The following is a 27,834-nucleotide window of genomic DNA, read 5'->3' as shown; positions in this document are numbered from 1 at the left end:
AAACGGTCTCATCTTTCTCAAGGGATTCTGGATCTTCTTCGGAAGGGTGCCATTCAGGAGGTTCCTCCATTGGAGAGAGGGGTGGGCTTTTATTCCCTGATCTTTCTGGTTCCCAAAAACACGGGGGGTTTCCGCTTGGTTTTGGATCTGCGGGTGATGAACAAGTGGGTGACCCGGATTCCTTTTTGCATGGAGACTTTGCAAAGGGTGATTCCTTTGGTGCTGCCGGGTCACTTCATGTGTACCCTGGATCTTCAAGATGCGTATTACCATGTTCCGATCCATCCGCGGTCCCGCAGGTTTCTGCGGTTTTGTGTTCTGGGGCGTCATTATCAATTCATGGTGTTGCCATTCGGTCTTCGGTCGGCGCCGTGGGTATTTACGAAGGTGGTGGCCCCTTTGGTCGCGTGGCTTCATCTCCAAGGGGTGATGGTGTACCCGTACTTGGACGACTGGTTGGTCCATGCACCCTCTCGGGTCCTGTTGTTGGAGGCCAGGGAGGTGGTGTGTTCGGCGTTGCGGGCCCATGGTTTCCTGATCAACTTGCCCAAGTGTCAGCTGACGCCGTCTCAGAACATGGTTTTCATTGGGGCCCGCTTCCGTTCGGATCTAAACAGGTTGTGACGTTGGTGTCCCTTGCTCGGCGTTTCCGGTTGGGGGGGGGGGGCGTTTCCGGTGCGCTGTTGGTTGCGGCTTATGGGTCTGATGGCGGCGACTGTTTTTATGGTGGCCTGGGCGCGTTTTCATCTACGCCCCCTTTGGGTGTACCTCCTGTCTCTCTGGGATCCCCTGTCCCGCAATCTGGATGTTCTTATTCCTGTGTCTCCGGTGGTCCTCCCGGTTCTTCTGTGGTGGTCTGTGAGGGGCCATCTGTCGCTGGGTCTGCCCCTGCAGTCTTCTCCTTCTCTGGTCTTGACGACGGATGCCAGCGCCTTGGGTTGGGGTGCGACCTTGGGGTCTCGCTCCCTTCAGGGTCGTTGGTCCCTCCTGGAGAGCCGACGGTCGCCAACTTGCGGGAGCTCACGGCGGAGTCCCGGGCTGTGATGGGATTTCGGGGTTTGTTGCTAGGTCGGAACGTGTTGGTGCGGTCCGACAATATGGTGACGGTGGCTTATCTCAATCATCAAGTGGGGATTCGTTCGGCCTCTTTGAATGCGGTGGTAGTCCCCCTGTTTTGTTGGGCGGAGGGCCATCTGCTGTCTCTGACGGCGGTTCATCTTCGGGGAGTGGACAACTGTGTGGCAGATGTCCTGAGTCGTTGCTTTCCGGATTCTCTGGAGTTGTCTCTCACCCCGGTTGCGTTTCGGCTTGTGTGCGGGAGGTTTGGGCGTCCCTTTCCGGACCTCTTTGCCTCCCGGCACAATGCTCAGCTCCCTCGCTTCTGCTCCCGGTTTCTTCAGGAGGGTTGCTGGGGGGTGGACGCGCTGTCACTGCCTTGGCCGTCGCGTCTCCTCTATGCGTTTCCTCCTCTGGCTCTGGTTCCCCGATTTCTGGCCCGTCTGTGTCAGGAAGATCGGGAGGTGGTGGCGGTCCTGCCGTTTTGGCCTCGGGGGTCTTGGTTTCCGACGGTTCGTCTTTTGGAGGTGCAGGGTCCCTGGTTTCTTCCCCTGTCCCCGTCTCCTCTACGGTCTTCCCCGTCCCTGTCTCTTCTCCGGTTGAGGTTGTCGGTGTGGAGGTTGAGAGGCAGGGTTGGAGGCTGCGCGGTTTCCCGGAGCATTTAGCGGTGGCTCTTCAGCGTTCCCGGCGGCCTTCTACCCTCAAGGCTTATGATCGGCATTGGGGTAATTTTGGTCATTGGTGTTCGGCGTTGGGCGTCTCCCCTTTGTACTGTTCCTTGCAGGTTGTACTTCAATTTTTGTGGGAGGGTTTCGAGAAGGGTTTGGCTGTGTCTACTCTGCGTGCCCATCTTTCGGATGTTGAGGACTTGGTCGCTCGTCTTCTCCGCAGTTTTACTATTTCTCGTCCTGTGCCTCGTCCTTCTTTTCCCCTGTGGGATTTGCCGTTGGTTCTTCGGGTTTTGATCAATCCTCCTTTTGAGCCTTTGGATGAGGTGGATTTGAAATGTTTCACTCTCAAAGTGGTTTTTATTGTGGCTGTCACCTCTGCTCGTCGTCTTGGGGAGTTGGGGGCCTTGATGGCGCGGGCTCCTTTTCTGTCCTTCACGGAGGGTGGGGTGGTGCTGTGCCTTGATTCTTCTTTTGTGCCGAAGGTTTCTTCGCAATTTCACAGGTGCCAGGAGTTGGTGTTGCCTGCCTTGGGCTCTGTTTTGGATTCTCCTGGTGGTCCCCAGTGGTCCTTGTTGGATGTGTGCCGGGCTTTGCGCGTTTATCTTGATCGCACGGCGGTGTTTCGCAAATCGGACTCCCTGTTTGTCTCCTTTGGGGCGGCTTCACTTGGGGGTAAGGCTTCTTCTGTGTCGATCGGTCGTTGGCTGAAGCAAGTCATTTCCTTGGCCTACTCTCTGTCTGGGTCTCCTCATCCTTTGGGAGTTCAGGGTCGTTCTACGAGAGGGGTGGCTGCCTCTTGGGCGGAGGTTCGGGGTGTTCCTCTCTCTGAGATTTGTAGGGCTGCTACGTGGGCCTCTTCTAATACATTCATCAGGCATTATCGGCTCCTCAATCTGTTGGGGGATGATGGGAGTTTTGCGTTGGGGGTGTTGAGCTCTGTTCGCTCCTGATGCTTTTTTTCTTGTTTCTTTCCAATAAATGTCTGGGTTTGTTTGCTATCCTGGTGGTTTGTTGTGTTTTCTGGTATGAATGCCGGTGTATGCTTTGGTATTTCTCACTTGTCACTGAAGGTGTCGAGGACGTAGGGACCAGGGGTTAATGTCCTATTACTTACCGGTAATCTTCATTACTCCGGGTCCCGTAGTCCTCGACACCTTCATGACTTCCCTCCCTCCCTCCCTGTCTGCCGGCCTTCATTGTGGCTTGGTATTTCAGGAGGAATGCTGGGACCGGTACTCCTTATGTACTCCCAGTAGGAGTTGGGAGGGTAGGTCCAGCATTCATTCGTTCTTTTTTCTGTCAGTGAGATAGTTACATCTCACTTGTCACTGAAGGTGTCGAGGACCCAGAGTAATGAAGATTACCGGTAAGTAATAGGACATTTCTCTACTATCCCAGGGGATACCCCTGCCGGCCACTTGTTATAGAGGCCTTAGAGGCTGGAATCATATACAAAAAAGGTCTGCAAGAGTTTTTGCCAAAAAACAAGGTTTTGTTAAGTTCAGAAAACAAATCTTTGCAAACTTTACAATCCCAGAAAACTTCTTAAGGAAAAAATTTAAGTTCAGGCGCCCTTAATACAAATTCATCAGTCACTCTGGTCAGCCTCGGCACATGTGAACAGAATGTATTTCTCCATGGTACCGAATTTACCTCTACCACAGCACTCTTCCCGTTCCACTGGCTTTTAAGTAAACTCATACATACACATGGGCTACGGATGGCAAGTGGTTAAACGTATTCAACTCGTCAGCCTCTACGTTGTGCCAACTTCATCTGAGGAGACTGTTCCTCTGCATCTAATGCTTCCACAAATGCATAAAGCGCATCTCTCCACCGTCACGTTGCAGGTTCCCGGGAAACATACATTAGCAGTGATCAAGTTTTTTTTTGCCCCATGCTCCCACGTTTCAGGGCCCCAGGCAGCCTCTCCAAATTGTATTTGTATATCACAAAACTAAGGCTTCATTGCTTTTGAGATATTAAATATTGCCAATGAGGGAGTGACTAGGGACTGTCTTATGCTGCAGTTGTCTAGACATGTTTCTCGGGGCAGTGTTTCTATTGCAGATACATCTTTAAATTAACCAATAAGGCAAAGTCGCGAGTTGAGCGAAAACCAAACAAATCTCATCTGTTCGAGGAGAGACCTTTTAAGGCATGGGCCCGGCAAAGTGAGCAATGTCCCGGGCACCCACCTACCAAAGGCCCCACGGGGCTCTGGCGCTCTCTACCAAGTGTCATCTAAGGGTTTTTGTGGGCCCAGGGAACACATATTTCAACGATTTTTGGGTGATCCAGTTAGTGAAAGTTTAGCCTTTAAATCAATACAGTTTTGTATTACACAGGCTTGAATGAGCAAACAGTGCGTCATCAATTTTAATGTTGTTTTCGAACAGGGGCGCATCGAAAATCCTTCGGATGACACTGTGTTAATAAATAAATATAAACTATAAGGTATATTGGTTTGCTATAATTATCATATGTTGTATCCTAGCTTCCATTAATGCACCCAGTGAAAATGTTCAAGTGTGCACACTGATGTGCAATGACAGCCCCATTCTAAACAGAAAGACTCAAGCCGACCCCAGGGCCCTGAGATATTCTGAGTCATGCTTCACACTTTTAACATTGTGTGATTCTAGGCAAATCACGTTTGTCCCTGTCCCTTAAACTGTAAACATCTGTAAGGTAAATATGCTAAACCCCAACTGTTCAATGCGACTATTATTGCTATCCTTGATAGAGGAAGCTCTTCCCAGTCATATCCGGGTTTCTCTACTCCTAGCTCGAGTGGACCCCACACAGACCACACTCTGCGCAATCGGCTCCTGCATCAATGCAAATCGTCTCTTTAAAGCGCTGACTGCTCTTTGCAGATGGTGCAGCGCTATATCATAATCCTAACACAAATACTCTAGTCCAGCGCCCTGTCTCTGTTCGCTTGTTTCTGGGCGCCCTGAACAGCCAGTAGGAATGGACACATGCGAGGCGGGACTTACAATCATTGACACATATCTAGCGCTTAGAGACTCAGATATGACTCGCTGCTCGCATTCCATAGCATTGTGGAGCATGAGGAGGTGCTCTTGACGTGCCACAGCAAGAGGCCAGCTGGCATTTCAATCACACACCACAAGCCATGGTCACCACGGAGCTCAAGCGCTTCGAGGCGGCTCCTGCTGCTGTGAGAGGTACACGCGTCTATCTGGGTGGCACACAAGTTGGCAGTAGTTTCTACACCTGTCCTTCACCTAAAGGCCTGCACCCTCCTTTGGTTTTGTTTTCACTCACCCAAATTTCCAGTTCCGTTTCATGCTTGCAGATATAGTAATCAGGGGCGCGCTCCAAATCTTGCAAGTTCCCCCCCTTCGCGATCTTATCAGTGTGGCACGCCTGGCAGAGCGGTGCGTTGCCCATGTTGGCTGTGCAGGGAGCTCTGGTGCCCCCCCCCCCCCGTCAGCGGACCATCACCACTTCCAGCTTGGAACGACCCCACCGCTCTCCCCACAGGCAGGCGGTGCCTCAGAGATGTGCGGGCCTCTCCCCACGGCTTAGCCATGGGCCGCTCCAGCCCTCACTCACGTCCGCTGACCCGACTGTCCGGACCTACGACCACCAGCGACTGCAGGCGACCACCTCCCAGTCAGACCCTGGCCTGCAGTCTATTTTTACACCCATCGGGGCAGCTGTGCATGTAGATGGGGCTGGGAAGTGCGTGGGAGCGCCTCTGTACCCTGCTGCCAACCTGCCCCGCACGTGGCCTTTCTGCCCACGGTGTGAAATGCCGCCGCGGCACATCTGAGGCGTATTGAATGACCCGGCGGAAGCCGGGCACGGCTTTGATATTTCTCTGTCCCCTGTCTGCCTCTTAGCACGGAAGCGGGTGGGGGCACGCTGTGATCATTTCGAAGCCTGGTACCACACTGCAGGGCTCCTTTAACTGGGCGCTCGGGCGCACACCCGCCACCTCACCAATAAAGGGTTGGGAAGAGATGTGTTGAGTGGCACAGTGCACAGTGGAGAAAAAATGGCCGTCGATAAAGAAAAGGAGTTGAATAGCACACAAATAGAAAGCAAACACAAGGAGGTGATGGACGGAGCACTGGAACTTTTCAGACACTCACCCCCGGTCACAGATCTAGGTTTAATCCATCAACGCTCTTTAGCTCATTTCGCCACCCCAGGGCAAAGGTCAAATACAAACTGCTTCATGGCCACAGAGAATGGCCGCAGTTTGATACCCCTTTATGATTGGCGTCAGCTACGTGTTGCGAGATTGGACAACAAAGTACTGTACCTGAATGCATTGCCTCCTCCTTGGGACACACGCCTGCGCGATGCGGAGCGAATGACGCTGATTTCCAACCTCTGTTATGTCGCTGCCCAGTGCTATCTCCCTGTTGGAGAGGCGTTCTCACCCCGCTCACAGGCCCGGGACTCCCCCACGCTGGGCATCTTTAAGCGCTCTAAGCAGCCGAAGACTATGGTGACCTTCCTAGATTTAACGCTCCTGTTCGCCAAACGTGCTATCACTTCCACATGGAAATCCCGTCAGGCCCCCCCTCTCTTGAAGTGGAGATGCTCCTAGCTTCAATGGGTGGAAGGCCTAGAGAGGAGGCCAATTTCTTCGCAGATGCCCTATTGCTGCGGACTAGGACACCCTCTCAAGGCTCCCTTTGGTGCCCTTACATGTAGATCCACTCGTTCCCCGAACAAGCCCCTTCCGCTAGTGATACCCACGGGATGAAGGGTTCTCCCTCATCGCTCCACCTCTCCATACCTGAGTCCCGGAGATGCCTCTCCCCCATATGACGCAGCGTTCACATTGCCACCACCTTCGGGCGTCCAGGGTCTTTATTATGTAACGTCCTTGCTAAGAGCTAGGCACTCATCTAAATTCAGCAATACTCCCCGAGCCTACCAGTTGCCTACAGTTTCATTTCCCTCTTATCATGCCTTTGTTGTTCCTTCTAGACCGCCCGAAGTCAAGCGGATATATTCTGATCGCTCTTAATACTGGCCTACACCATCAGCATGTCACAGCGCAACTTCCCTGACCCGTCAGTTGTTTTTTGGTTTCCAATCTCGTATACCAACTGGGGCCAGACATTTGTTGTAACGCAATATTGAAATAATTGTCTAACTTTGGCAATTCATGATGATATAATTCTATCAAACTGTTGCTCTATGTTAGAATGTTTTGCAAAATCAAAAAAAAAAAAAAACCCACGCAAAATACAGTAACCGATTAAAGTATAAAAACATCCAGCCACCCTGTTACTTGACCTGACATGCAACAAACACCGCTCACCCTCTTTGGTGTCACTTAATTGATTCATGACCAAATCAATGGACCAGAATAAAAATTCCACTCCTCTTTTACTAGGCTTTAAAGTGGCACGTTGCTTCCTATCTCCAACTCAATTTTTGCTGATCTCATTTTCGTTAGCCATAGGACTCTGTGTACTGCACCACTGCTAACCAATGCTTAAGTGCATGTGCTCACTCCCTAAATCATGGTAAAATTGGGTTACACCCAGCTGAAACATTTAATGTACTTACTTGTAAGTCCCTAGTTCAGTGGTACTACATGTTCCCAGAGTCTGTAAATTTAAAGCTACTAGTGGGCCTGCAGCACTTATTGTGCCACCCACTTAAACACCCTTTTAAACATGTTGTTTGTGCAGTTTAAACTGGGATTTCGCAATAGCAAAATAAACCTTTTGCCAGACCTAAACCTTCCTTTTTCATACATATAAGTCACCCCCAAGGTAGGCCCTACAGAGCCCAGAGGGAAAGATGCAGTTTACTTAAAAAGCAGGACATGTACTTTTAACTTTTACATGTCCTGGTAGTGAAAAACTCTTAAAATCATTTTTCACTACTGCAAGACCTACCTTTCCCACAAGATAACATTGGGTTACCTTATTACATTTAATAAGTGATAACGAAAGTTGGCATTTTCTTGTCCCAACCATTTGGTGCCTGAAGCCTGTACCCTGGGTCACCTTTGTATGTGTAGCTGGAAGTTGGACTATGTGTTTTGGTCCCAGAAAATGATACAAGGGGGGAAAAGGTATTGTTAGGATGGGCCATCCCTGACTTGATGATGGGGCGGAACTGTCACCTACCACACTTGCACATTACAAAGTCTCTGCCTCAGCACACTCACAAACAGTTTTACACTGGTCTTTTGTCCTCCCAAACAAGCTGTGGCCAGGGCAGGGAGGCAGGAAATTCAAACATCTCTGGAGGTGGAAACCTCAGAACCTTCTCCTACTTCAGATCTGGCACCAAGTATGAATATTGGACCTTAGACCCAACTCTTCAGTACACCTCTGGACCTACAGAAGACTCAGAAAGACTGCTCTGCTTCAAGAAGGAGTGCTAATCTGCAGTCCTGCACCCCTGTTGCTGCCCAGCTGTCTGAGTAAAAAGGACTGGGTCTGCATCTTGGTCCTAGGACCCCCAGAGTGTCTACAATGGGTAGTTGGTTGGTCTCCTGTTCAGAGCCTCAGGGGCAGAAAAGGCTCCAACCATCTTAAACCCAGCACCTAGACTGTATCTGCTGTAAGTCCTGCCCCCCTACTGGTGCTACCCCAGTCCTGGACCCCTGGAAGTGGGCCTGCATGTGCTCTGCATCCCTAGCCTGTGTTTCAAGCAGAACTGATGCATCCCCAACGCAAGACCACACAGCTCCTCGGAAACCGCCGCTGCATGACGCATCCTCGGCGCAGGACCTCACATCACAGCCCTGCAGCTTCTCAGAACTGCTGCAACACAATGCACACTTGATGTAGGACCATGCCTCCGCTACTGCATGACGCATCCTCGATGAGGAATCTCGCAACGCTCTCCAACCAGGATTTAAGGTACATCGTTCAGCAGGCTCATGTCGGACCCTGTATGCGGCCCGCATACCAGCGCGGTTGTGCTGAACTTGTGACTTTGTCCCAGTCAGGTGTGACCAAATAACTGCAGTTGGCACTTTGCAATTATAGGCACTATTTGTATGTACATCTTTAAAATTGCATATCGTTGGTTCTACTGATTAGATTTTTGTTGTTTTGGTCTTGCATAGTTCATTATATTTTACTCTATCCTTCTATATTGGTGTGGGATTTTCCTTGTGTCGTGTTTTAACAGTATTACTGTATGAAATGCTGTATAAATATTTTACTCATTGCCTCTAAGTTAAGCCTGACTGCTTTGTGTCAAGCTACCAGAGGATTAAGCAAAGCTTAATTTGGGTTTTGGTTATGTTTCACCTTGACAAGAACTGATGTTGCTGCTTGACTAGGGTTTCACCCCCTCAACCAGTAACCACATTTCCTACAATTTTGATACATCTCAAGCTTAGTTGCTAAGAACCTAGATCACAAACAGTATATTTTCTGCAGTTCGAGATATTGTTGCCCGCTCCTTAGCCCTATATGTCTCATTTTAGGAAAATTGGAAACTACAACTTCCATAATGCAGTAGGTTATTGAATGAAAAACTATGACTTGTAACAAGTGTCCCTAGGGGCAAGAAGCCAGTTGGCTGTTCTACCCAATCTGTTCCTTATCTGTTGTGTATCACAAAGCACAGATTTCCACATGCTATTTATGACCTTTTAAACATCTTCTCAGCTCCTCTTCTCCCTTCCACTCCATATCAGGATTTCCAGGTGATTTCTCAAATCTCATAAGAGGAAAGAGAAATGGAGTATGGACTAAGCAAGGGGAGTCTGTGTCTGTTCACCTATTTATATTCTTGTACTGATCAGGACACCTCAACAACTCTATCTGTAATCATCCCCTTACCATACAGCACTCCTACAGAGTACAGCACCCCGAAACAGTTATCTCAACGCTATAATATGATCAATTTCCGGAATGCTAGAACAGAGAACTTGATACCCTGTTGTTGATGGGCTGTTGAGTTGCTCTAGACCTAACTGAATTGCCACTTTCGGCCTCTATTGTGACCAATTGCGTCTCGATAGGAACTGAAGATCAATCTGGAATTTACAGGAAAGTCACACGTAAAATGCTGATCTCTGACTCCGGGACTGCTTCGGAGGGCTCCTAACCCCGACATTGCTCCTGATCCCAGGGAACTTGCAATGTCAAGATTTCAGCACTTGAAAGGAAAGTAGACATAAAGTAAATGTAAACATCAATGTAAAAGTTAGAACAACACATCCTCGTTGTATGTCATAGAGCTTCGGACTACTGAACGTACCTCTTAGGCCACCAGACCATATGGTAGGGAGAAGGCTCACATTCACACCTGTGTGTTTCCCAATAAGAGCATCAGTGGCATAATGAAACTTGGGGGGGCTCCCGTGCAAGGTACGCGAAGGGGCCCCCTCCGAGCTCAAGCAGAAGCTCTCCAGCTGAAGTACTGTGCTGAGGGGGCGCCCTGGAGCTTGTGAGCCCCCCCGCACCGTGGGGGCTGCAGGGGCCTGTTTTACGCCCCTGAAGCGCATATCTAAGTTTTTGCATTCCATTGTGCCACAAAACTACTGAACCTTGGCTGAGTACAGCTGGGGATTGCGTCTTCAAAATGCAGTTGAGGGCCAAGGCATTTGCTGGCCGTGCCTTCATTGGAGGTACCTTTAACGGACCTCACTGCGTGGGGGGGAGGGGAGCAGGAGTACCTAAACAAATGGATTTCCTTGTTATTGCCCCAGTAATGTCAGTGGTGGCTGGCGCGGATCGGGGTGGTGTGGCGGAGGTTGGTAGGCATGGGGGTGAGGGGAAGCCGCACAAAGCAATATTTATAATAACTTGTAGTTTTATGCATTATTGAACAAATATGTTGCCACTTTGTAGAGTTATAAAATAACCCAAATTAATAATAAGGCCAAACCCTATATTACCCGTTTAATCGACAGCAGAAAGATGAAGGGCTGATTCAGCCCTGTCAAGGCGCGAAACGGTTTAAATCAGGTCACACACACACATGCACACAAGAGCACACACCACTCCCTCGTGGGAGCCAGCCCTTACACCTAATAACTACATCGGCAGCTGGGGAACACATCAGATTGACTTGGGCCCATACAAATGAGGTGTTTCCTCATGCCTTGGCACTAAATATTTCTACTAGTGCCAGATAACTTTAAGGGCCAAGTACAGCCTATGGCTACCTTCAAACAAGGGCCATCTGCTGTATATTCGTATATTCTGTGGTGCAGCTATGGACAATCGAGACAATCATAGGGCCGAACAGCCCAAAGAGAAAAGAGTGACAAAATAAGAGATTAGACTGCCGTCCAGAGTATTCAGGAGTTTCGAACAAATGACTTAGACACTCTTAGAAGGAGTGAGTTGTGCGAGTGAGTTGTCAGCAGCGTGGCCCTGGTGGCTGCCCGCAGTGTTGTACTCAGTGTTTCAAATTATTACGGCTCCCGTGAGCTATCGGGCTGACGAGCCCTGGTTCTGCACCTGCGCGCCATGAGAGGTATTTGACCTGTTTTAATTATATTTTGGCAGTCCACTCGGCACCCCTTTACATTGTCCTGCTCCCTGCTGACGAGAGGCAACTACCTTGAAACACGTGTCCAGGGATGGCTAAATGCAACACATACTTTTTTCTTTTTACACATCGTGGCATAGGCGTACCCGCCGTCGCCACTACATTCACCACAGTCCTTTGGGGCAACTTGCTGGTGTGACGAGCAGTGTGCGACCAACTTGTGTTCAAATTGTACTCAGTGTGTCAAGGTCCCTAGTGCAAGGAATTAAATGGGCCCCATGGCTGCCTTTTGAATTGAAAAAATACAGTAATAATCAAGGTTCGGGGGACCCTTCAGGCATGTGGGCCCCAGTGCCACTGCACCTGCTGCACCAAAGGAACAGCCACGCTCCTGGAAGATTGCATGAATGACTGGCACGATCTCAGAATTCAGTTAAAAATAGGACTGCTGGGCTAACTATTAAGACTGGGCAGGGGCGAATTATTTTATTGGATACTTAGCAACTTCCAAGAACTGCTTTTTAAGGACATTCTACAGCTATGACGCATGTGTATTTTACTTTTCTTAAGGCCTCCCACCCAAAGTGAGCGCACATAATTCCGACATTTGGAAAAGCCACAGAAGAAGTGTAGGGTTCGGATGTTTCCATCAGGAGGGCTCCCCTGCCAGTGTCTTCTGCTGCACGTCAATTACGCTGTCACTTCCTGGTTTGGTCACCGCCTGTCAATCCACAGACAACAGTTCAGTGCTGAGGCTTTCCTCTCCTGAAGACCACGAGCACCGCTTCTCCGCCCCTACGGACTAAGCGTCAGCTGGAAGTCAGTCCCTGTTCCTTGCAGGGCTGGATGAAACAGAGTGAATAAATAATGTACTTTCCAGAGGGGAAGTAAATGAAGGCTTTGGAACGGTTTTCTGGATGCTTTCCATTTGTGACTTATGGAAATGTATATTTTAGGACGCCAATGTGAATGTGCCTTTCTCGACGAAGGAGGGGGAGCTATGACGTTCACATACAGAAAACACACACGTTTTTCTAGGCAGCTTAATTGGTGTGAATTCTAACCATGGAAATGTTATTTTGAGGCCACATTTAAACAGTGGACACTGTTGCTGTGGACAGCGGGTGTCTGGTGATCAGAAGACGGTGCACTTTGTACAACTAAGTAAACAGCTCTGATCTTCTCAGCTTCACCGTGCACGCATATGCACCCGCACGCACAGCACGCTATACCGTTACTCCTGAGCCACGCTTCGTGCGGGTGGTCGGTTTCCATGGAAACAGAATTACCAAATGAACGGAACCATCTGTGCATTGGAAAAATTATATTCAGAAATTGCACCCTATTTTCGATTCTGTACGAGAAGATGTTGAAGTGAAAAAAATACACTGTGGTCTAGACCCATGCGCACTATAGTGAAATTCACAATGTGTAATTTACACGTCACCGGTAGGCAAATGGTCCCGGATTCGATAATGACGCATAACCCCATAGACTGTTAAAAATAGTAAATGTTTGATCTTCAGAAACTGAACATGTATATGCCGCAAGGTAGGATATACAGAAATAAAGAAATGTATTCAGCTTATTTTGCTTCACAATCTACAAACTGCAGCCAATCAATGTGGGCGCAGTGGCTTCTCCGCTAGGGCGGAGGAGTGTTGCCCCACGGCTTTCTCGCAGTGCGAGAAGCAGAAACATAAAATGGTAATAACTTTTCGTTATTACCATTTTTCTTTGCATTGAGGGCGGGGGTGATCTGCTCTCCAAGCAGGGCAGGGAAGGAGTGGTGTGCCCACTCCTGAGTGAGCAAAGAGTGTTTGGTGTCGGCCCTCACGGGCCGCCCTACCTAAGCATGTGCACTCTTTCCTTCTCCATGCAGGCTGCAATGCATGCCCACGACATACGCTCCTGGCTGAGCGCCGTGTTATGGCTCTCCAGACCAATCTCAATGCTGCTTGCAGAGTTGTGATTGGCTTAGAGGAGGGAGCCTGGCTGCCTGCTTCCTGTCAGCGGCAGGAGAGCAGGAGCCAAGGAGACGCGGGACCCAGCCTCAAGGTAAGTTTGGAAGCACTAAGAACAGACCGTCGTCTGTTTCTAGTAGTCACTGTAGCACATCTGGCTGAATGAGGTACATGCAAGTAATGCAAATGTAAGTGCTCCCTGAAATGGTTTATAGCTACGGCAATACCTTATCTCTTCAAGAGGTTGAATGCGAGAATATCAATAACAAAAATATTGTTCGAAATTACTTCACTGGGTGTAGATTTTTCCATTATTAGCTCCAATGGGGTGATATTTGCGTAAACAACTTCTAGGACACAGTATTGCTGTCACACATTTAGGCAACGATATTCCGGTATCCTTCCATTTAGGAACATTGCAGTCTTGTCTTGGAAGGTTGACCCCAGTACAGGATTTATTAAATGCTGAGATTCTGACTATAATAACAGATAACTTGTTATTCTAAATATATAAACTATTACTGCTTTTCGGTTGCTTCTAAGCATTGTGATTAACAACTAGTCAAACATACTACATCAAAAGGATGCCAGATTGAGTCTCTCTTGCTGGGGTTTGTACTTGGGACCTTGAGATCGCGGTAGATGCCAGCGAGATGTGTTAACTTACTAAGGTAATTTACCCATCTTTGAGGAGAGACTGCACCTGGGAGAGTTTTTGTACATTTTCCACATAGATTACATCAGGCACCGTCTTTTATCTATTAATGTCCACACTAGAGGTTTTCTGGAAAGTACATTTTGTAATTAATGATTACCAAAAAGTTGACAAAGCCAGAGCCTAACGGAGATCTTTTTTATTATTAAGCTCTGAACTTTATCAGCAGACTTTATAAAAGTAATGTCATGAATTACTTAATGGCTTTGGTTAATTACTTATTTTGTCTCTCTCATTTATATGCACAACGTACGTAATTATCATCTTGCAAGAATTGAACAAAAACATAATTGAAAATCCCTCGCTTGGTTTATAGAACATCTGCCCGATCTTTAATAAAACACTTAATTTATCACTCTGGTCCCCACACTGCTCCCTTTACTTGGAAGCCATTGCTATAAAAAGGCTCGCCCCTGGTGATGCAGTGAAACCAGCCGCACTCCACATGGACCATGCTGTCTTTCAACATCGCCCATGCAAAGAGCAAAAAAAGCAAAGGAGCTATCCTCCTCCTCAATAAATCCTTTAGTCCTAGACTATGACTTTACCTCTCCTCTTTCAAATTCATCGCAAATCTTGTTCTTGCGTCCTTCCACGCATGCATTGTAGTGATATATCGCCCTCGAGGCACAATCGGATCTTTCTTGCTTACCTCACACACACTCTTGACTCCACACCACAGATACTTCAACCAGAACCTAAAAAAACATCAACAGAAGTGCCTAATCACCCAATTCCTCCCAGCCCCTGACCAACATGCACACGCATAACTACCACACACACTTAAGTGGCAAACCCTTTGATTCCATACTCTGGCCCCCTTTGCAACACAGATCAGCCTCACATAGATCATGCCCTAACACATATGACCATTTATGTCTCTACTGCCCACACACTACCATTCAGACCTCTCTTGTCCAAAAGCAAAGTCTTGACACTTCCCATATTTGCAAACATAAAACAAATTCACCACAAACTGACCACTGTCCTCAGCATCACCAACTCTGACTTTCCCTGTAACACTCTCTTCTTAGATTTTGACTCTCACCACAACCATCACACTTTCTCCTAAGCTGTCTCTCGTCTGAGCTCTGGATCACAGAGACGATTTAAAGTTTCCCGATTAAAGTTCCTAATAATGAAAAGTAATGGAGAAGTTAATCAAGGAGAAACTTCAAGCGGAAAAAGACTGACGGAATGAGTTCATGAAAAGGAGTTCGAGGATTCAGCTTGAGAAATAAATGTGAGAATTAAGGTCTGAGAAAAATGGCAGTAAAAGAGAAAATGCATATCAGAGGACTTTGCACCAGGAGGCAATAAACAGAATGGCAACAAAAAGGGATGATCCATTAATGGTGACATTCTAAAGTAGACATGAGCCAACAGACTAGCACTTTACAAAACAAATTCAAAGTAAAAAAAACAAATACACAAATGATTATTTTATTGTGTCTCAGAACCAGTGTTGGACAACACATTTGGTTGTACATAGTGGTTAAGGGGATGTGGATCTTATAAATGGGCTGTTGAAATAGTGTGGCCTGTCTCGCAGTTGGATTGCAGCATTTGCCACTTTCACTGGAAAACTCAGTCAATCTTGATGTATAACAGGACTGTATTGGTACAGCTATTGTGAGGGAAGTTTGTCAGTTTTAGGCCACTCAAGTATACTTCTTGGTAAAGAAAACAAATTACTCATATCAAAAATTGTGGGAAAACAGTGCTGAATTTGAGACGGTGCTTTCTGGTGCTCTGCACAGGCACCTAATTGTTAACACAGGCACTTATGACAGTCTGCCACATGGTGGCGCTGTTTGACTAATTTTGAGATGAGCACAGCAACAGTTGTTCATTAATTCAATATACATTTAAGAATTACTAATACGTGCCACCCAAGCCATTCTTATACCTTTGGGGGCATTGAATAGTCTAAATCAGTAATACTCAAAGTCCAGCACAGGGGCCGCTTGCGGCCCTCTTGACCTTTACATGTGGCCCCCTGGTGAACAGCAGCATGAGCTGCTGTTTACTTGCTGAGCACTAATATTCGGGAAAAAATGTTAAATAAAAGGGCAAGCATTTATTTGCAAGTTAAATGAAGTTAAGAAGTAACTACGGTAGTGTCCTGCACCACTTAACTTAAGTTAATCTGCAAATAAATGCTCGCCCGGTTATTTTTTTTTTTTAGTCCTCCTTACACAGCCACACAGATCCCCTACCGCCACCCCGCTGGCATCAGTGCAGCCCTTGGTCACACCACAGACCATACTTTCTGGCCCCCGGGCAAATGTTTGCGAGTACCCAGGATCTAAATTGTCACACTTATAGGGTTTTGATGGTCATCAGTTGTGCTGGTACTGTCAGTGGCAGCGCTGGCAGGAGCAATGCTTGGTGCAAGCTGCAGTGACCTCCTGACGAGGGCCCTGGCACTTACCGTGTTACAAATTATGCACTGTGGGAACTTACATTAAGTGCAATCTGCCTTGAATATTCTCGAGCCACAGGAAACACAGTAATCCACATTTTGGGCTGTGAGGTTCTTTAACTGTCTGCTTTCTCTATCCCAAGGGAGGGACATTAACCTTCCGCTCTGGAGCTACCCATCACCTTCCATACTTGGGAGATGTGCTGCTTCCATCCCTTGATATTTACTAGCATCTTTCCAGTGATCGCAATGGATGTCCAAGGCAGCGGACCCAAAGCCTTTGTCATATTGCTACAGACTGTAGAACAAAGCTCCTGTAGAACATAGCTCGTGTATACCAACGTTGGCTGTGGGTATGGAAGACAACATCTGTGATCTTTATGGATGGTATTCAATAAGTATTCCTTCTTTTCTTACTCTGTCAATTTCCTCCTGCAAAGCCACAACAATTTCAATGTATATGAACCAGGAGGGGGGATCACTAATTAGTATATGGAATTAAAGGATTTATGAATGAATACAGAAGTTCTCAACTTTAAAAATACTTATGTTGAAGCAAAGTAAGACTGTTAAGAAGGAAATGGCTACCCAAAAAAACATTTTGCCATTTGGATAACACTTTGCAAATCATAACAAGGATTTACTAACTCCTTCCAATTTTCAGTTACAAAGGGGCGCGATGAGATGCGTCCATGGTTTGCAACCAAAACTGTGGTCACAAACTATTGAAAAGTTACCGATTCCTTAAGAGAGGTGGTAACAGAATCGCAAAGAGGAATCCTATCAGGCAACCTGCTCCCCCGGTGTTTTTCCAGCACCAGTTCCCTTAAGGATTATCAGATACTGTAAAAAAGTTTCCCATTTGGGAATCCAAATACAGAGATGATGATCTGCTGTTCCTTACAGGGCGCTTGTGTTTGGAGCAAATCGCAGGGGTTCGATAATAGCAATATAATAGTGTAGATACGATATTGCAAAATTAGAGAAAGTTCACAAATAGTCAGTTTGCAAACATTATTTGCGGCTTTTCCATTAGCACAGTAGGCCCTCACTTGTGGAGGCCAGTATCAAGAGCAGTGTGCAGTGTGTGTATACAGAACAAGAAGAACAACGCAACTGGAAGTGCGGTACTGTTGGAACCATTGGTGAGCTAGAAAGTGAGGTCAAAAGACGAATGTAGCTCATAACACGATCATCTTTGCATAGGCTCTGCTTAATCTGCTGTAAATAACATACGATGCACAGCGCCAGGACACTCCTCGGAGTAACAGTGCACTTTAGAAGTGCCTTTTACATTGCATTTCATAAGACATACCATGCAAAGTCAGGTTCAGCCTCATCTACTAACAAAGCACCAGCTAGTAAATAACACAACTGCTGGAATGTTATGGAACATTCACCAGTTCAACCACATCGTCTGTGACTCCACATCACTATCCGGAGAGGTTGCACCAAAGGACCATGGCCCATAGAAGGTAGTGTGGCCAAGGGTAACAATGCCTATGAAGGTGAATGTCATTCCACTAATATTGTAAAGTGGTCTATGGATGCCCATGGGCACTTTGATTTTTCCACTGTATCATCTTTCATCCATCACTGAGGGTCGGTTATTTTCAGGCATGTCTTCCCCATCTGTTGCTCTAGAATTCGACTCAAGAGAGAGCACATTGCATTGAGTCTAAACAAGAATTAAACGTAATTCATTTCCCTCCATTCATTACATGTGCTTCAAGATTATTATTGTGCAAACCCCAGTGCAATACGGGCAACGGTACAGTAGAAAACCAATTAACTAAAGGATGCCTGGTTCATATAATGCAGATGCATTATATCCCCAAGATATCACTTTTTTAAATGATCCATCCATCCATCCATCCATCCATCCATCCATCCATCCATCCATCCATCCATCCATCCATCCATCCATCCATCCATCCATCCATCCATCCATCCATCCATCCATCCATCCATCCATCCATCCATCCATCCATCCATCCATCCATCCATCCATCCATCCATCCATCCATCCATCCATCCATCCATCCATCCATCCATCCATCCATCCATCCATCCATCCATCCATCCATCCATCCATCCATCCATCCATCCATCCATCCATCCATCCATCCATCCATCCATCCATCCATCCATCCATCCATCCATCCATCCATCCATCCATCCATCCATCCATCCATCCATCCATCCATCCATCCATCCATCCATCCATCCATCCATCCATCCATCCATCCATCCATCCATCCATCCATCCATCCATCCATCCATCCATCCATCCATCCATCCATCCATCCATCCATCCATCCATCCATCCATCCATCCATCCATCCATCCATCCATCCATCCATCCATCCATCCATCCATCCATCCATCCATCCATCCATCCATCCATCCATCCATCCATCCATCCATCCATCCATCCATCCATCCATCCATCCATCCATCCATCCATCCATCCATCCATCCATCCATCCATCCATCCATCCATTCTGTCTGTCTTATAAAACACACACACACTCACTTTCAACCATCCAACATGTATTGCCAGAGCGTCAACGACATTTTACAGTAAATGACAGATATTACTACATTAAAATGTCAACTATCGTTCTCCCACTGACATTATCGATTACTAGAATCCACGTTTACCTATAGGACGCAGCCGATCCATAGCAACTGGGGCGCAAAGAAAAGCACCCAACTGTGAGCTGCAGTTCTGCGCTTTCCAAGAAATGAGCAAGTAAATAAAGCGCCTCCACGGATGCACAGGTTGAGACATTTGCCATGTTGCAGGCCTTGCTTTCAGACTGCTTCTGAAGAGGCACCCAGCACCCCGGGGCATTGAACCCTCCTGCTGGAGCTGCAAAGGCGGTGGCTTTACCGACTCCTCAAATGGCTTTGAATGCATTCCCGTGGCTCGACGTGTCCCTCTGCATTGGCTACTGTTATTAAGTGAACCATTCATGCTCAATGAGATGGAAAAACAACAGCCGAGCGCTCGGCCTCTGCCGGAGGTGGGGGATAATGGCGCTGCACGCTGAGGGCATTCCTGAAATGGACCACTGGCAGGCGGCGACAATATGTGCAGTCCGGTCCAGCAGCCGCGGTCCGCGGGAGCCCCTGTGACAGGACCCTCCTTGTCTGGCAGGCGCTAGGGCGGATCACTCAGAAAGCGCCTATTTTTATGTAGTGCCAAGCTTGATTAGGGCCATGATATTCAATCAAAGGCGTGTCCAGCTATGTGGGGCTCAGTGACCTTCACAGGCCGAGAGATTCGGAGTATGCCGCGCCGTTCCCAGGCCTCCTGCTGTGCTATGGACCGCCATGATGCTCTTCAAATGGAACATGCTGGAGAAACGCCTGAATGGAACAATGCAGAGGCCAGACTCTTCATCAACATCTTCAGAGGACGCGCATGGGGCGTCCTCTTCCAAGGAAACAATGCTGCCCTGTGTAGCATGCCTGCTGAGGCCCGGAGTGGCCCATGGGGGGCGGTCGCAGGGTCTGCAGAGCCTCTGTGGCACCCTTTCCCAAAGGGCAGCAAGTACAGATCTCCATCGCTTCCCACAAAGTACACACTGCAGACCACTACTCATTTGTGCACAGTCCACTCCAGGGCCGGCTGTAGCGCTGGTGGCGCCTGGCGCAACAATGTTTGTTGGCGCACCTCAATGATCTCCTTCGCTATGGATTCCCTCACTACCACCCTGTGACAGTGCCCCTCAAGTCTCCATAACCGCTCTCTCTCTCATGCATATCTTTTGTTTTATAGCGCCACTCATGCCAGTGTACGGTGTCAGAGCACTTTACATCTCACACACAGACATTACATAGAGATAATTAATCTCGCCTGTGTAAACCAGTGTATAGGAAATGATATTGAAGACAGAGGACTACAAGGTGTCGGAGTCACATCTCATCCATACTGGTAGGCAGTATAGTTTAAGAGTACTTAGTCTGGAGAATGTAAAACGTTTGCAGTGCCATGGTTGGAAGCTCTCGGGTATGGTTCACTACACTGCACTGAAACCCATCCATTGGTGAGCAGAGTGACGATGAAGACCATGCATATATGTGTATTAGCAGAAAAATAAGTTGCGCGTACCAGTCTCAACTCCACCAGGGACCCACTCCATCACGACTCCGCCGCCAGGACAATGGCGGCACTAAGGGGACATCTAAATCGCCTCCACGGAATATCACCGGCCTGACGGCAATGGAGCCAGCCCAGCCTGCACACATCTAATACGGCGGGAGGGACTAAGTCCACTCGACAGGAGTACTTGAAACCGCCGCCACGAAGGGACAGCAGGAGTCCCACCAAGATCTAAATCAGGCCTCGAGACCTTCATTTTGAGCATGCGGTTAATTCCCATGGACTTGGTAAAATGGGCTACAAGGCCCATCGACGTTAGGAGCACAGCAGGTATACCGGCGCTCAGTGGTGTTCTACCCAGTGTTCCACTGTTGAGCGCACTCAAAGCCTCAAGGTGAAATACCGTGGAAAACATGCAGAAATGAGTACGGAAAGTTCAATTCCTACATTATGCCTCAGAACATACTGTCTCCCTACCCAATATTACAGGGAGTCCCAGTAACAGTAACTCCTGAGGAGGGGGAGATACCGAGGAATTTTCCAGGCCACACAAAATGAAGGCCTAAACGTCCCCATTTGACAATTGGATACATTTCCATTTGGGAGAAGAGTCCTTCGGGATTCTTTTAATATCTTGTATGACATGTGGCCATTACCTTTTATTGCACCCAGAATATTCCCAAAGGAGAACAGGGAGTTGAAGAGTTGTGAGTTGAGACAATGAATCAGGAAGACAAGAGGTCACGTTTAATATGTCACATGCCTCCTAATATTAGTTTAGGAAATGAAAGGGATAAATCAAAGGGATGACGCACATGAGGGATCCATAAACTTAAATCAGGGTACATACAATATTACCGATGGAGGCTGTGGGCTGGAGGTATGGAGGACACATAACGGAGGCTTCCGCGGGCTAATAAGGAGACAGTCCTTAGTGGAAACGATTGGGCAAACTGTAATATCCAAGACACAGGGTAAATCAATACCAGCTAACAATGTCCAAGCTGCCCAACCAAACATGGACGCTGCGGCTAAATTCCAACAAGCCAGCACCCATTCTATGAGATGTGTAATTTGGAATGAACAGCCCTTTGCCTCTTCATTGTCTCACATTGCATTGTGAATCTTTGAGCAGTGCGTTTCATAATTCATCTGATTACGGCACAAATGCAGATTTAAAAACACAATTCCTCATGTTCCAGAGCATTATGATCATTGTAGTTATTCGCGAGGTAAACATGTCCTAACATTTTGCTTCAGTGTTACTCTAGTGCATATTTCCCTCAGTTTGGTGATTATCAGAGACATCCAACAGAGTCAGTTTTTAAGGAGTTCAAGATTAATTTATTTGAGTGCTTCAGCTGCTGCTTGCATAACAGTGTCCTGCAAGGAAACATATTTCCAGGATCACAAACATCATCTCTAGGAAGTTAAGACTCTGGCTTAAACATGTGTGTGGTGGCCCCTCTCAAGCAAGCCCCAAACCCCACCAGATGTACCTTGGCTATCATTGCCCGTCAGTCTTTCTTCCCTCTCATTGCATCGTGGGCCTCCTAGGTGGGAATTTCACCGTTCACTGCTTGTAGGAGAGGCGGGATGCAAAAGTTCACATTGTCATGTTCCTCTGACTTATGTTAATTGTCGTCATTCATGAGGAAAGTGTGCCCCTTTGTAAGACCGTAGCTACAACACAGCTTTTTGGCTTCAAGTCGCTCGAACTCGTGACAGCTTTTTCATTTAAAGTGCTGATGTGTGAATAACACGTGCTTGTTTTCAGTTTTAGCATGTGTGTCTGTGTGCTTGTTAATATATAGAAAAAAACTTGTTACTAAACCACATCAGTTTGTGGTTCAATGATAGCAAACAGACCATGGCCTGCATGTGCATTTCCCATGGTGTCAAAGACTGACACAAACTCATTTTTTACAGTTACAGATAATTTATGCTATTAATGTATCACAGTGACCGGTATTTTGTGATATTTTGACAGCTGATATCAATAACGATGTGAAATTGAAATCTCATTCAAATGATCTAATGTGTCAAGAACACATACTTGTTTTCCATAGCATTTATTTATGTAGAGACAATAGAGTGTTTGTGTGTATGTTTGTTTTGTGAATGTAACATTAACAATAAATATTTTTTTAACACATTATATATGCTTATGTAAAGCACTTTCTTAAGAAAATTTGTCATTCAGTAAACAATGCCATAATAATCTTTTTCGGCCAAAAGAGAATGAAAGGCTGGGACATTTCAGTCACCATGAAAATCTGTGACCTGCAGGTTACTCACAAATCTCTGCAGAAAACAAATTAACTCTGTGAGCTGCCCTTTTGCCTTGAATCTAGTCCGCGTTTTAGAAGCTGTAGTGGAATGGCAGCACCCTTTTGTATTAAACATCCACAGGCCAATGAACAATCCAATCTGATTACGACACACAATGAGATCAAAGAGATGCTGGCCAAACCACTTAATCTCAATGATATATATATATATATATGTATATATATGTATATATGTGTGTGTGTGTGTGTGTACGTGTGTATACATATGTATACATCCTATATATGTATATGTATTTTTTGTAATGTTAAGCATTAGTGGTTTGCATATATGTACAAATCTCATCTATTGCACACAAACTAAAACCATCTGTAAACCTCCATCAAATACCAATACATACATTAGCTTGCCAGTGTATTTTAACATATAGGGCCCGATTCACAAAGGACCTCTGCACTCGTGGTGGAGGCCCTGAAGTCGTTGGGGGGGCCGCATTCGTGACAGGGTCCCCCCATTCAGGGCGGGACCACCGCACTGCAGTAACTCATTGTGGGTGCCCCATTCCACGAGTCCTGGCCCCGCCACAAGTGCAGGCACCTCTTCACCATGACTGTGGGGACTCCGCCCTGAGTGCGGAAGCGCTTTGTGAGTCTGCCTCACATGAGGCACCAAGTTTCCCTGAGTGGTCGGGTCTATGATAGAGTCACACATTGTGAAGTAAGCTGCAGTTAGGTTGCATTGTTCTACAATAGATTTCCTTCCATCTATACAACACGAGGTAAGCACAGCAACAGTGCAACAGACACCCACAATCACATCAAATACAATGCCTGAATAGTTGAAGTGTGTGAAAATTAATGGTGCACACCTTTTTATTTCTGGACTTATACTGTATGGAAGGAAATTGGAGCTGGATAAAAAGAAAGTTAAAGGTCGCCAGGAAATTCATAGTATAATATTTAGTGCTCCTATTAATACAGCAGTCTTTTTCAGTTTTCAGGTTTGATTTTTCAACTTGTGCTTGGAGATGTTTAGAACCATGCTCTGAACATCACTTACACCATGATATGCTGAACACCAACACCTAACAGATCATAATACACAGACCTCTTAACATACATTGAAGAAGACCCAGATCAACCACAAGAGATGGCTTCCCAGGTACTTTACACACATCAATCACTGTTAGATTTGGGGGTTTCTAGTTGGCAGAGGTAGGTACCTTTAACCAAATAGGGACCCTTGCGTCTAGTCAGGGTAAGGGGCTACACTGCTAAAATAACCCCTGCTCGCCCCCTTGGTAGCTTGGCACAAGCAGGCAGGCTTATCTCAGAGGCAGTGTATGAAGCATTTGTGAACACATACAGTAATACAGTGACAACACTACAGATGGACACCACACAGGTTGTATTATAAAAATAAGTATTCTTTATATAAACTTATCACAAGACCAAACAACAAAAATCCACAATACTGTACTCAAAAATAGACTTTAAAATGGTAGGAAATAGCTTAGTTCACTTTAGATTGTAAATGAAACACTTTACTCTCAAAGTAGCTTGGATGCGTAATGCAAAGCAAACAAAAGGGTCACAGGGAAGGTGATGCGTCGGTTCCTTACACTCAGGGGAGTGGATGCGTTGGTTCCTTACTGCTGCACAGGGGAGTTGATGCTCGCTCCCTTACTGTGTGGGGAGGTGATGCGTGGGTTTCTAACTGCTCTGCGGTATGATGCGACAAGATGGCGCCTCGAAGCGCTACTCCTCTCCCGTGCGATGCAACAAAATGGCGTCTTGGTTACGATCGACAACGTTGATGTTATGCGTCCATGCCTGACGGCCGTGTGGCAACTTAGTGATCTTCTGAGCCGCAGCTGGCCCTGCGACACGCTTCTCTGGTGATGCAATGGTGACCTCTGCCGCGCGCTTCTCCTGTGAGGTGACGCACTTCGTGATGCGATGGCGGCAGCGGCAGCACGCTTCCTTGGCGATGCTACTACACTTGCTGCGGCGGCGACACACTTCTCATCGTTGAGTCGCGCTTCCAGCTACCAGCGACATGCAGTCTCTCAGAAGGCCCAGCACAACAGCAGGCACTTCAATTCCCAGCAAGGGAAATCAGGGGGGGAGCTGGTTGGTGAAGTCTTGTATCCCTGAGACTTTAGGCAGGAGGCAAGCTCAAAGTTCAAGCCCTTGGAGATCTTCTGCAAGTTGATGAAAAGCACACTCAGTCCTCATCTCCTTTTTTGGCAATGAAGCAACCACTGCAGGCCAACCCCCAAACACACAGCACAGGGGTAGTCTCCTCCTTCAGCTTCCTGGTTCTTCTCCTCAGCAAAGGTTTGTCTTGATTCCCAGAAGTGATCTAAACTTCTGGGCTCTGGGTCCCCCCTTTTATACACCAAAATCCTTTGTCTCTGGAGGCAGAGAGTGTCTGTACCTAGTCCAAACCAGTTCTGTGCAGTCCTGGAGCACTTTGTTTACAGGACTCCTACTTTCCTTTGACAGTGTGGGCCAGGGTCATCAGACGCACCACAGGAGATGGAGCCAGCATTGTGGAAGGCATGCACAGCCCTTTTCAGGCCCATGTGCTACTCCTCCTACCACTCCTCATGCAGATAGGTCTATTCAGCCTTGTGCTGACTCACCCTGTCTCCTGGAACCCCCCATCCCCTGCCACTCAGAAACCAGACATGGAATACACAACCTAGCAGAGGCAGGCTTGGATGGTTAGGCAAGAAAGTACCTACTTTCTAAAAATGGTATTTTCAAACACAGAATGATAAAACCAACTTTACTAAAAGATGTATTTTATCATTCTGAGTTCAGGCATACTAAACTCAAATTTCTACCTTGTTCCCTGGGTCAGTTAGGATTATAAGATGTTATAATCAAACTGCCCATTCTGGCCTATGGGAGCAGGTAGCCTTGCAATAGTGAAAAACGAAAATGGCTGTAATTCACTATCAGGACATGCCACACACATCAGGGCATGTCCTACTTCTTACTTAGAATACACTCTGCTCGCAGGCCTACTTTAGGGGTGACTAACATGCAGAAAAGGGAAGGTTTGGGGACTGGTAAGTGGGTGCACTTACTAAGTCGACAAGGCAGTACCAGACTGCACACAGGCTCTGCAATGGCAGGCCTGAGCCATAGTTTACAAGCTGCTCCGGTGGGTGGCACAATCAGTGCTGCAAGCCCACCAGCAGCATTTGATTTACAGACCCTGGGCACACGCGGTGCACTGTACTAGGGTCCGACAAGTAAACCAAATAAGCCAATCATGGAGTCATTAATCCATTCCATCAATTTACAATAGACAGCATATGCACTTTAGCACTGATCATCAGTGGTAAAGTGCCCAGAGTCATAAAACCACCAACAACAGTTCAGAAGAAAATACAGGAGGAAGGCAAAATGTTCAGGGATGACCGTGTAAAAAGGGCCAAGTCCAACAATCGCCATCAAGAATCTAACACTCAATGCTCCTTTCCTTCGGTAGTGTCTACTGAGCTAGCATATGACCCAAAGGCTTGCTTAGTGGGCTCGAAAATGACCAATAGGCTTGCCTTGTGGAGTAAACGGAGGACCATTAGGCTTGTCTACTGAGTTAGAAGATGAACAGTATGTTTGTCTACTGAGACAGAAGATGACCAATATACTCATTTGTGGAGCTAGAAGATTTCCAATAGGCTCACTGAGCTGGAAGATGGCAAATAGGATCACTGGGTTAGACGATGACCACACATATTGAAATGCCCACTAGGCCTACGTCTAGAGCCGGGTCTGGTGGTTTAGTGGACTAGTGTGTTTACTGTAAGGGCCTGTGTTTAAACCCATGGTCACAGGTTCAAATTCTGGTGGGTCCACTCAGCCTTTCATCCTTCTGAGGTTGATAAAATGAGTACCGTTGGGTAACAATAAACATCTTTTATTCAGCCCCAAGATACCCTTCTGGGTGAACCTGCACTTTGCTAATACATGTTACATGTTATGTTGAACACCAAAATCAATCATCCAGATCTCAATGAATAAGACTATGACATATATTAAATATTAGGACCAGAACACAAGACCTGCAACATATAATCATAAGATGAGTCAGACTCAAGTCATAGATAGTAACCTCAGAACCAGTTTGGTAGGCAAACGGTTGTCAGATACCATCCTGGCATAACAATGGTAGGATGTGTGATGCAAAAATAACAACAACATGGCATAAGCAAACATATCCGGTCAATGATATTCCAAAGACATACAGCATATTAAAACTACACAGAGGCAGCCATAGTCTTAACATAAGGGAGTCGATTTCCAAAAGTAAAGACTTTTGGAAATAGTAAAGTGATGCATTTAATTTAAAGATAAGATATTAGTCACACCAAATTCTCTTAGCAGCCTGCACTGTGCAATAAAATCACACGTGCCACCACCGTCCCGTCCTCCCTGCTTGTAAAACCAACATGACCATACCCTCCTTAGTAATAAGGAACCCTTGACCTCACTATTGTTCTTAACTTCCAACAGTTGTAAGGGCCCTCTCCATTTTACCTCGCCTCTCTGCAGTGCATACAGTGATTTTACCTGTTGAACCAGCGAAGATATTGAATACAAATCAAAGTTTACATGTAATATGCTACATTATATAATGCCCCGGTAAATCAGTTTATTGAGTTCAATTCTACAAACACTCTTTTCAGCTGCAGGGCACAGAGTTGCACACGCAGACACTATAGACTCATTAATCAATGTGCAGAATGCCAGCTTCCCATGCCAGCACTCCGCTCTCACCTTCCGTGAGTTTTCTGTACATGGTGCATTATATGATACTTAGAGCAGGAACAGCACATTAGGCGACATCTTGGCATACCACAACTTTCAAGCTGGGGGTGCCTCCATCGATGTTCCCTCACTGAAATCATAGGGAGGATGCAACATCTAAGCATCACACACAGAACACATATCGTAAATAAGTCAGGCTATGCCACAGGAAAGTGGCATGGGTGTGGTATGTAGCTCGTTGTGCATTTTGGAGCACACTATTACATATACATTACTAAAGCATGACGTAGAACCTCACCCATTTACAGACAGCTCATTGTCCACTGAAATGAACATAAACTCTGCACAAGC

General features: G+C 46.7%; 1 protein-coding gene across 15 annotated transcripts in view; it reads right to left on the bottom strand.

The window, feature by feature from the left end:
* ANK2 (ankyrin 2) overlaps positions 1-27,834 on the bottom strand; it is a 1,556,458-nt gene that overhangs the window by 665,823 nt on the left and 862,801 nt on the right. For 10 of the 15 annotated variants that reach the window (XM_085641450.1, XM_085641451.1, XM_085641439.1 and 7 more), the window contains exon 1: positions 5,022-5,356. The exons of the other annotated variants lie outside the window; for them this stretch is intronic. In XM_085641450.1, the coding sequence (XP_085497576.1) occupies positions 5,022-5,147 (126 nt within the window). In that variant the 5' untranslated portion in view covers positions 5,148-5,356. Of the gene's footprint in view, positions 1-5,021; positions 5,357-27,834 lie in introns of those variants that run through there. 15 annotated transcript variants of the gene reach the window in all.

Source organism: Triturus cristatus, chromosome 2_2 (genome assembly GCF_964204655.1).
Source record: "Triturus cristatus chromosome 2_2, aTriCri1.1, whole genome shotgun sequence".
NCBI lineage: Eukaryota > Metazoa > Chordata > Amphibia > Caudata > Salamandridae > Triturus > Triturus cristatus.
Note: the sequence above shows the minus strand (reverse complement) of the source record. Positions and strands in the feature narration are given on the sequence as shown.